This window comes from Larus michahellis, chromosome 11 (genome assembly GCF_964199755.1).
Source record: "Larus michahellis chromosome 11, bLarMic1.1, whole genome shotgun sequence".
Classification (NCBI taxonomy): Eukaryota; Metazoa; Chordata; class Aves; order Charadriiformes; family Laridae; genus Larus; species Larus michahellis.
The window spans coordinates 8,838,291-8,850,350 of record NC_133906.1 but is presented as its reverse complement, the minus strand read 5'-3'; the positions used below and the strand labels follow the sequence as shown (position 1 = coordinate 8,850,350).

At 35.5% G+C, this 12,060-nt stretch overlaps 1 protein-coding gene across 6 annotated transcripts in view; it reads right to left on the bottom strand.

Moving 5' to 3' along the window:
* GABRB2 (gamma-aminobutyric acid type A receptor subunit beta2) overlaps positions 1-12,060 on the bottom strand; it is a 170,453-nt gene that overhangs the window by 23,099 nt on the left and 135,294 nt on the right. For all 6 annotated transcript variants that reach the window (XM_074603510.1, XM_074603514.1, XM_074603511.1 and 3 more), the window contains 2 exons: positions 1,630-1,767; positions 272-424 (listed from right to left, as the gene is read on the bottom strand). In XM_074603510.1, coding sequence (XP_074459611.1) covers positions 272-424; positions 1,630-1,767 — 291 coding nt within the window. The remainder of the gene's footprint in view (positions 1-271; positions 425-1,629; positions 1,768-12,060) is intronic.

The following is a 12,060-nucleotide window of genomic DNA, read 5'->3' as shown; positions in this document are numbered from 1 at the left end:
AACTAGCAGTAAAACAACAACAGAAAACTTGAGACAATTAGGCCAATTCTGGATACGATTATACAGTTAGCTAATTCAGACATGAAATCACTTTAATTTTTATTTAAATTGTGATGATTTAAATACCAATTCAAATAATATAAAGCTTAACAAGCCAGACATAAAAAGATCTAACAGATTTATTTTTCAAATCATGCACTATCCACTAAGCCAGAAGCAAGCAAAAGCATTCAGCTAATGCACACTGCATGAGATGTGTAAAAATGCCTACCTAAAGCAACTCTTGCAGCTGAAGCATCATAATTAATCCAGAAGGAAACCCAGGACAGGATAGTGATCAGAATAGAAGGCATGTAGGTCTGCAGAATGAAGTAACCAATGTTTCTCTTAAGTTTAAAGCTGAGAGACAGCCTTGGGTAGGCACCTAAAAGAGAATATTTGGTATGGACATAATTTACTTGTATGAAGCCTGAAAACATTTTTCTGTCATTTTGCTTTTATTGTTTTATGCAACACAGAGTACATACAGAGTTGAAAGATCCAGGATAATCAGATGCAGAACTTCCAGCAAGAATTGGGATTAAATAATCTTTTATTCTAAGGGTACAAGGATGCTCTAAGTGCAAATCTGCTGGTAATCATAATATTCAAGAATCAACAGCGAAAATACATTTCAGAGCACTAAAGCACAGAAATACTTCTTCCCTGACAAGCTGCAGTATGCTTACTTCAGTGTAACCCTTATTCTAACCTTCTCTCCAAACAATGCAACACTTGTCTTTTGTCACTGGACACCAGAAATATTTTGGTGTATGAAACACTTGTTGAAATGGGTGCCAAGAGATCACTATTCAAATCCCATTTCTGCTTGATTTTGAAGAATATGGGATGCACAATCCTGTTACACTCCCTCCAAAGATGATTTCTATCCATTTCTAGAAAGTGAGGTTTGAAGATTCTTTTTTTTTCAACGTACCTAGCAGCTTTCTCAAGTAGAGTAATAGCCCAACCCACCTCTTGTATCACTTGAATGATTTAATATGCCATTGAAATGTTCTATTTGTTTCTTGTTTTGTTGTTTTTTTTTTTAATTTTATGAAATCCAACCTTATTTTCTACTCCTTCTCACAAAGCATCTTTTCAGTCTTCAGAAAGTCATATGCTTGCTAGCACAGGCTAACCTACAAATCCTGTGGAACAGGGATTTTAAAGGTTTTACAGCAAAGACAAAATAACTAGTCTAATACATCCACAGTTTGGCACAAGGAACATCTGGAAATAGTGAGAGAAAGGTTCGTAAACTTCCTACAGGCTGGGTTACTTCTTTTTGGGTCTAGGGCACTGAGGTGTACAAATGGCTTAATCAGTTTTCATAGAAAAACAGAAAATACAGCTCATTTGACTGAACCTTAACATGACAGACTACTGTATCCTCTTCATATGTTAGAGTGATGCCTTATACACTGTGAAACCTTTAATAAAAACTGCTCTGTTCAAAATTCACAGTTGCCACTCTAATTTATTCCTGTTTCTAAAATTTTTGCTCAGCTCCTGAACTGCATGTTGAGAATATACCCGTTTCTAAAAGTCTTCCCAGTGAATTCCCCTTCTAGCTTCCCCTCCACAAACCTGTAGAGAAAACAACATTCTTGGTGATAAGCTTGTAGTCTACAATGGAGAACTGTGGCAGTTCGATCTTTGTCACTCCTGTGACTGCGTTATCACCCCCACGCCAGTAAAATTCAATGTCATCTGTTGTATAGCCATCTATAAAAACAGGAGCACACAGTTAAGATACACATCTCTAGTGACATATCACAGAGAACAGTCCAGAGAATTCATTCAGAAAATAACTTCAAATATATTTCTAAAAATAAACCGTTAATAACATAATAGATATAAACATACAGACAGACACAGGTAATTCTAAATATAATTTCAAATAGCGATCCTCAGTGGTTTTTAATCTTTGGGTTTTTTAAAGATATATTATGTCAACATACTAAAAAGCAAACCTTTAAAACCAAATTAGGACTACATACATCCCATATATAGATAGTAACTGTACATTCTGCTTAAGGTAACTTCTGATCCCAAGGCTGGATAAAACAGTGTGCGTTTGCTGTAATTTCAGCGCTGAGGCTGAAACATCAGCACTGCTAACAGAGACATGACCAGGTCACCAAGAGAGGCCTGGAAGAGATGCTTTTCTGTCTTGTGCACCACGATCAACATAGGAAAGAGGACACAGAGTAATACAGGTAAGAGAGAAGTTCCGCGTACAGTTATCTCGTAATATTTGCTTGGTATGCTACGTACTTTATAATCTGACTACAGACGAAAAGGACTAACTCTAGTTCAAACCCATTTAGATTTTACTTATAAAACCAACATCATTCTTTTTCTGAAAATGGCTTGAATGCAATAAAAGACAGCCACATTCTGTGATGGCCTTGTAAGAAGCAAGTGTAGCATATGCAACAGCCATCACCCTGTATGGGGAAAAAAAAAAAAAAAGGCAAGCAAAAAAAATCTCACCACCCACAAAAAAGAACCCCAGAAGACAGCACATGTTCCCATGGTCATAAAACATATGCATGAAATACGAATCTGGGTTCGCCAAATGGCAGCTGAGCTAAGTCCAGAGTTGGTATACAGAGCTGAGCAGTAAACACCAGAAATAAATCTGCTACAAAACCACAAAATAAGATATTCACGAAGGTTTGTAGCCTTTTAAATGTTTTTGTTTTTGAAAATAAAAAGAACAACTCTGAGACAGAATAATGACTATGACCTTTTGGGAAGATGACAAAATAAAATGATATATATTTGACCTTGATTTAAATTCTCACTCACTGAAAAAGGAAAAAAAATACATACTAAACATCATTTTATAGTGCTCAAATAGCCCTTAATTTCAAGGAATAATGCAGATATAAAACTGTTTCCACACATCATTAATTTTTGATAATCCAAGTATAATCCAGGTTGCACAACAACAGCTGAAGGCAAGTGAGTTTGAAAATATGAATCCAATAATCTGTAAAAACACTGAAACAACCAAAAAAAAAATTATCCAACATACAGCAATTTTTAAAGTATTTTAGTAGTTAAATTCTTATAGCATATTGATAGCAATTCCATTTTTTTTTGTATACGCAGCTCTCATTCTGTTTTTCACAGGGCTAGCAGAAAATCTAAAGTAGTTTTGGGGCAGAAAATGGAAAACTAATTTCCGGAATCAGAGCCATCTCATTCACATAGGACAGGTTTTAAATAGCTCAACAACATCAAGAATTCAAGATGGAACCTGCTTTTCTTTCAAAGTTGCTGACATTGACAGCAAAACTGATGAGAGAATAGATTTTTTTTTTTTTTTTTTGAAATAATTTCTTCCTTAATCTTTCAATTTCCCAATCTTTCAATTTATCCAAAAGTTCACTAACTCTAGCTGGTGACATCAACCAAAGGAAAAAAAGAAGCTTGTATCTTCTAAGCTTCAACAGTTAAGGGAGAAAATGTTCTACAATGGGGAACATGATATGCTTTTGACATATCCAGAACCCCTTAAGAAACAGAGTTGAAATTCACATCAACAAATAGCTTACATCAATGGCCACTACTTTGTTTCCCCTCATAACTTCTCTCGTTTCACCAAGAGGAGACACATCAAAGGAATAACTGAACATAATTTGGACTAATTAATTCCCACTAATATTCAGCTTCCCTCTTCGGCTTGGACAGTGCCATCAAAAAAATCAGCTAAATTCCTCTACACTATTTTTTGTGAAAGAAAAAAAAAAATCTCATACATATCATAATCTTTGCATTTCTAATATGTTATTGTTGATAGTCTAAAACATGAGAGGCCTGAAAAGGAGCCAAGATTACTGCGATCCATCAGTAGAAGGCCTATCCTCTGTAATCAAAGAATTAACTGTGACTCCACAATCACACTGATGCTTCTTACTCACTTTGTGATACAAAGTATGTTCAAATCTGCATTTTTAATCATCAGAACTCATCAGCTTTGAAGTTGTTTCATGAAGATCAACATGTGACTGAACTTTGCTTTTCGCTTACTGCAACTTTGCATAGCTATTTAGCAACACACATAGAATTGTCTCAGACAAAATTTACAGCCCAAAATTGTTGCATGTTGACTAAAAGATGCTGTATTTAGACATACGAATAGTTTTAGAACAACAATTTCCAACGACTAAGCAAGGCATCCTTAGTTCAGCCTGTTCAACTGATTTTGAATTGTTCTATAGTATCAGTTAAATTATTTCAAAAGAGTCAAATTACAGACTTACCTAGGAGACTGGAATTGTTTTGCTCCTGTGAGGAAATAATGTATTTTGCTGCTTAATTATGATTTTCTGAGACTGCCTAATTATATGAAAGCCTCCCTCCCTATCACTCATTTCTTCAATTAACCTTGTTCCTCTACAGTATAAAGATAGCAAAAGGTACACAATGGAAAAGCACAATACTTTAGAAGTTTCTTTTCTTGCAAAATGACCTGAAATACTGAGGCACTTCTAAGTATTGAACATTTTAAGAAATGAGGAGTACTTGTACTTAGCCATGTAATTAAGATTACCATAGTTTCTGAACTAACAGACTTGAGCTGTAATACAACTTGAAATACTTTGACAACATATTGTAATCTTTAATTTAGCTTTTTTACGTTCATTACTTCTTGTGGTAGAAGTTTATATTAAGTTCTGGCTCTGACACCGTTAATGTTACACCTTGGTAACTCCTCTCCTCTCTCCTGGGTTGTGGGTGTGAATGTCTCATCCCGCCTGGCCCCATCCTCTGGTTCTCCAGTGGATACCTGTAAAAGCTGTATTTAAATTGTTATTTGCCACCTGAATCCGCTAATAACAAAGGCTGTTGTCACGTTCCCAAATACTGCATGGAAAGAAGGCTCTCTGCCTTTTCTGTGATGTACATAGGACCACCACACCTATTGGTGTACCTTCTCCCAGTGAAGCAGTTGTTTGACAGGAAGGGAAATTACTGTTAGCATTGGGGCACCAGCTGTTGACAAGTTGTTTCCACTCTCTGCAGGATACTGGATTCTAAGTACTGCTAGATCTGCTTCATTTGCTTTAAAAGGTTCTTTCCCAGGAAGATCAATGGTACATGGATGGAGGTCATTAATGACTGTGTTTATGGCAAGACAGGCCCACTTTAATAAGCCATTTAAAGGGAACACATTTGTTTCAGTATTTGTGTGAAACACAAATCCTTCATTCAGTGCAGTAACTTCTTTGGTCATTTTTCCCAGGGTTACATGGTATAAGGAATACGTGCAGATTCTGCAGACCTGAAATTCATCAGGTCGTCATGATATCTTTTACTTTTCTGGTCACAAGTCTATCTTCAGAAAAAAGGCAGACAGCTTACTTCTGTTTCCTTGTCTATCACTACTTCATATTTGGCAAGTCTCACTCTAGGCTTTCAGAGAGAAAAAGAAAATAAAATCTAATATAAAATAAAGGAAAATGAACAAATTGGCTGATACTGAGATGTAAAAGCAACTATATGCTACAAAAAATATAAAAAAAAACCTTAGAGAGTTTAGAAAGAATAATATTACATACCTTGCTGTGAGGGTTCACTCTTTGTGATACTGCCGAGTTTTGCTGATATTCTCTCTCAAATCTACCCTGCCCTCCAACAGCAAGCTCCAGATTCTAATACCATTTACTGAACTTGGTGGGATTAACCAAAGTAATTTATTTAATTTTGAGGTAATTTAACTGTTAAACTTCATCGTAACTAATAAATCAACCTTTTATTTCTCTTTCTGACAAAATAAATGCTAAAATAAATTACAGCAAGAAAAACCCCCACATTTTTATGTATCAGAAAATCTGTTTACAAAAAGCTCAAATGGCTCTTCGTTTCACTTTACATTTTAGACCATCTGTTAGTAGAACATAGTTTCTGCCCATTTGCCTATACGTGGTTTGGCCTTGAACTGTCTAATCATACCAGGGCTCACGCAGGAAAGAACTCCAGGGTTTATGTTTCAGCAGACTGCCAAATGCACCAGCATTCCCCCCCTGCCAGGAAGATGTGGTTAAGCTTCTCCTTGTATTCTTACAGCCTTAATACTAAGCAAATATTGACAACTACTTCTTGAGGAGAGCTGAACTCCTTTGAAAAATCTCACCCAAAAGTTCAAACCGAAGATTCCAAAATACGCAGCTTGGGGCTTGCTTTGGGGAGACTGTGCAGAACTCCCTGCTGCTTAAGGTACGTACGCTGGGGAAATGCTAAGCTGAGACTTTGACACTGAATGACAAGACTTGTTAGTAGGTATCGATAAGAAGAATTTCAGGAAATCTCTTCAAGCTTTCATTACAATACTTCTCTCCCTTTCCAAGAAGGATAAATTACCCCATTCATTTCATAACATGGAGAAGGAGAGAAAGAAAATTATAGTCATCTGCAAATGAATGCTATTGTGTACTGCTAAAGTACCCAAAGATAATTGGATATAAGTCTAATATCTGCAAAACATCTGCCAAAAGAGAGAACGGGCCTATTCATGTCTCTAGTGGATGTTTTACAGATAATTAAGTCCAATTACCTGTGGCTATAATAAACTGCATCTGCAGGTATTTGGGACTCAAAACAACTCTACTTACAAGTTAAAATTATTTAAAGACCAACCAATTTAAAATAGTAATAAGCAGTCTAGAAAGAATAATCTATGGCTCTTGACAAGAAAAAGGCAGAATTAACGAATGTCAGCGCAATATTTCTAAATTACCAGCTCACATGTCAGTAATGTAGAAAGTAAAGCATACTAAACCCAAAAATGCTGCAAGTCATTTTTGCAAGAATCTGAGTTTAGCACAAAACACTATTTGATTTAGATTGTAAAAGAACTGTTGTTTTACTATATATTGAATTGTATGTAGCACTGCTACCAGAGCAGAGAATCTGATTGATTGCTTTTTCTTAAATCATTTATATATCATCAGCAGCACGATTTGCTTCACATTCAGAAAGTTCAATTTCTCATTTCTGTCATGCATCACACACCAGCAGTCAACCAAATCAATACATCGTCCTGGCAATATGGCACCAATCCTGGGAGAAGCAAAGCATTCTCAACTCCCATTAACACCGTCAGGGAGTTTATCATTGCCTTTAGTTCAAGGTGTGACAGAGGATGAAGCACTGTAGAAGAAAAATAAACAACTAGTAGAACATAACATAAAAACTTCTTCATACAGAAACTACAAAAATGCCTATTTGTTTCCCAGTCTATTTAAGAGAAGTCAAAGTTTGGAAATTCTTTATATACATACAACCTAAAATGGAAGGTGTACCATTACTGGCTGAGCATCAGAGTATTTAGACACAAGACAGTTATCAGAAACAACACACAATGGAAAAAAAGAAGCCAACTTTTCTAAAAAACTCAGAATTTATCAGTAGGATTCACTGCCTCACAATGCTTTTGTTTGTCCATGACAGCTGGGCTATATTTTAGATTAATATTTAGATACACATCCACAGGATGTAGGAATTCAAGTGGTCCGTATTACTAATGCTGTGGTAGCACCTGGAGACTAAAGATAAGACATTTGTTGATTTGTGGGGGGAAAAAAAAAAAAAAAAAGACATAAACATGCAAAGCAGTGAAAATGTGGCTAAAACATAGAGAGGATTCTGAGGCCACGCGTTAGCCCCACTTTGCTCTGAACCATTAGCAAATTGTCTGAGCGTGGCTGGAACAGCGTTGGGCACTACATCACGGCCAAGCTAAGGAGAACTACTTCAGCATTAACAATGGGACCAAAGGGTCCTGCTGGAAACTGTCTTAATCCTAAACCTGTCTGCTCAAGCTTATCCAAAAAAGCGTCCCTCTAGTTCCATCTTTTATCGGCCATTCTGGACATTATCAGCACTGAAGTACAATGAAGCACAATTTCAACCAGATTTTTGCTGCACTGTCTGGAGGCTCAGTGAAAGCTGGAATTACACAGTCTTTCTGATCACCTGAGGTATTTGTCTTTTGCTCACCAGTACAAAACACATAAGAACTCAGGTTACAGCAGGTTCTGGAATTAAATACTATTATAAAGGAATCATTTACAAGAAGAATAGCATATACATTGTGTTACATAGTTACATTATACACACTGTATTTTTGAAAAACAAAACAAAAAAATCCCACAGAATTACTTTACAATATACAAAAATCCGTGGACTCATAGGGAGGAAAAGACTACCAAGCTAGTGACTTGTAGGGGAGAATGAAAGTCAGAGTTTGTGTACTGCTGAACACATTTGGCATCAGAGAAACTGGAAAAAGCACATCGTACTTGTTTCTCTCTTGTCTTTCTCACTCCCCCAAAATTCTGCATAAAAGAATACCAAAATTCTTTTTGCATTTCACTTCAAAGACTTTCCTCCCCTAAGGCTTTGAGGACTTGGATACAAAAGAGGATATAAAATTTTCTGACTACAGTGAAATTCAATTGATTTTTAGATAAAATTGGTAACATTCTCAAAAAAACATTATCTTCAAGTTGTACAACTAGTTCCTTACTGGAGAGAGTGGAGTGGGAACAAGAAAGAAGGGAAGAAGGAAATATGACTCCAGAATTACTGTAGGACAGTATACAGCTATTAAACAAAAAAAAAAAAAAAAAAAAAAAAAAAAGAGAAAGGTGTTTTGATGGACAAGTGAAATTACAAAATTGATTCCAGGGCTCAGAGTGGGCTTTTCACGGAGTTAGCAGAACCAAGTTTAATTTTCATGTAGGCACTTCAAGCCTGATTTTTTACTTATGGTAAGCCTGGTAACTTATAGAACAGGATTTTAGTTTAGCATGGGTGACATTAAGAAAATGTTATGTGAAGAAAACATGGGTGGTGACTGTTGCTGCTATAAAGATCATAGAATCATAGAATGGTTCAGGTTGGAAGGGACCTTAAAGATCATCTAGTTCCAACCCCCTGCCATGGGCAGGGACACCTCCCACTAGACAGGATAGCGCTTAACATACTTCTTTCTCACTTCCACTAATAGTAAAATTATAAAGAAAAACATCCCTTGATCTATAAATTTCAAAAAGCAGATTAGTGTACATTACAATTCTGCAGTAAAGTTTATTAATTCCCTATTAACAAAAAAGGACTTCCTGAACACACAGGTAACTATATTAAATATGACAAATCTGTCTTATATGTAAGAGACTTTTTAATCGGGGGCGGGGGGGGGGAAGATTAGTTTAATTCATAATTAAAAGTAGAGTATGGTAGAATACTGGGAAGCTGAATATTGAGAAGCCCAGGATAATGGTCTATTTTCTTGAAGCTCAGTTTGATTATCAGCTATACAGAAGGACCAAGAAATTTACTTTCACTTCTCATAAGAGTAGATCTTCAAAGACACAGTAGGAAATTGCAATATATAACCATGACGATGATATCAATTGTTGCTGAGGAAAGCAACATTTAGGCAGAAATAACAAATTGCTGGTTAAATGTGAACTGTAGCTGATGCAAGTACGATAAAATGAATACATCAATTCTTAAGCGATCTATTTCAATGCCACTAAATCACAAAATGAACAGAACTCAAGTGAAATAACCATTTTGAAAAGACAAGTGCAATCAGGTGAGCAGACAACGGACTTTTTTTCAGTAATCTACAAAGTGAAAATATAAAGTATTTACTATGTTTCAAGACTTAAGAAAATGTTACCGCATCATTCATAACTATTTTCTTCCACGCTTAAGTCAATGAAATCAAGTCAAAGTTAAATAAAAAGAATAAATATCTTCAATATCATGCTTTGGCATCGAAAATTGCTTACCGAAAAACGTTTGTTTCACCCAGCTTACAAGATTTAACCTTAAAGAGAAATTAAGCACATCTCCCAGGAAGCTGAACTGCGGTATACACACTGAAGGACTAACTCAGAATACCGAGAGACTACTCAAGACCTACTTGATCTTTCTACCATACCCCAAAACCTCCAGTGTAAAAAGGACGATAATTAAGTGCACATATTTAATATACAGGGCTAAAAAAATCTTCACCTGAACAAAATTCAGTAAATGAATTATTCATCTCTTAAATGTTAATTGGATCACTATATAAATTCCATAAATAAACAGGTGGAGCTCTCTTTGACTGTGATACTTCCAGTGGATTTCTGCAGTGTTCTGTTAACTTACTTCCTAAGAAACTGAATAATTAAACATGTATAGTATAATAAAAAAAAATCAACTGCATAAAACTTCTAAAATATCTACAGTACATTTTTTTGCATAAGAACCCATAACAATTGGATAATCTGATTGAGCATGGTGAGGGCCAAATCACCCATGAGAAGTCAATCAGAGCAGTTTTGGATGAGTGGAAGGAAGCCACAAATACCTGAGGCAGCAAATACCATCATTCTGGTCTTCTGCTATTATCTTGGTCATCTTGTTCTGTTGACAGTAATTTCCACAACCAAAGCAATTTTGAAGACCAAGACCATGCCAAAGCATGATCTTGAACCTAATCAGCCTTTTTCAGCCTCTGCTTAGTCTTCACTCAGCAAGTCTCCTATGCCATACTTGTACATATCTCAACAAATTTGGCAGTATCCAACTTGCAGATTTGTGGAAATACTTGTATTAAGAAGGACATACTTGCAAAATAGCTAAAAATTTAATAAATTTTGTATGAGTAGTCTCATCAAACAAAGAATCAAAAATGAAATCTCTTATGTTTTTTAAATAAGGCATATGTATAAGTAATGATTCCATTTGAAAGTACTGTTATCCTTTTGCATAATATTAAAGATCCAACTTGGGTGCAGAGGGAACATTTTTTTTGTACTTTGATGCAAGCATATACTGAATTGCTCAACTGTATTCCAAAAAGATAGTTTTGAAGACTGATGGAAATGCCCTAAACCCCAACTTTTTGTATAAAACTGAAGACTGTTTCTGATGTTTGAAAACAATTACTAGCAACTGTCTTCTACTCTTGAGTAGGCCCTGTTTCCAGATACAGAACTCTTATAGTAAAATGTACATCCACAACAAGTGAGTGAAAATGACACATTATTTTCTCCTCCCAGCCTTTGTTAGGGAAAAAGGTCTTGTGGGAAAAACAAATACTTACATTTGCACCCTACCACCAGTTTCATCATTACAACCTGTACTCATCCTCATGTTTTGAGCTGATCCCTACACATTTATCTAATTTTGGCTACATTAACTTGAAATTTATGCAGAAGAAAATTGGTGTCCAAAACAATTATATATGTTCTGGAAATATGAAGGGGATCAGACACTGAATATTGTTTTCTAATGGGTAAATAAATCTCCCAATTTTCTTACATAAGAGAAAACTTCATTGAAAAACTATGTATGTTGGACTTTTGCCCCTTTATCTGATTTAACAGTTGGTTTCAAAATTGGAAATAGAAGTGAGGGGTATATCCAAACAAATGAATCAAGTAAAGCATCACCTACATAAGCTCAATTTTTAATACCTTACAACGTTTTGTCTCACATACCTAAGTTCCCCATAACGCACTTTGAATGCCTACACTTTGAATGCTGATGTACATTAAAAAAAAAAGAGAGGAAAAATGAACAACATCTGGCAGCCTTAACATTATTTATAAAACTACCTTAATACTCCACTCTGCTTAATTATTCCATAGCTGTATTAAAAATCCAAGGCCACAAGGAGAAAAATGTAATTTGTAGAAGAAAGCCCTGCTGGCTGATGCCTGTGCCATATTTATTCATTAAGATATGTTAGTTTGCAACGCCGTGTAAGGCAATGTTCTGGAATATTATGCTGTCCTTACCTCCAGTATTCAGGACATCATAGTATCTAAAAGACTTCCACTTCTAAGTAAAGTTCTAGTTATGAAAGAACAGAAACATTGTTCCCATTGACTGTCTAACAATATACTAAAAAAATTAATTAATAAGAGCTAGATATCATTAGAACATTAAAAAATACATGAATTTACACATGCAGAATTAAGGTTGGTTTCGGCCACAACT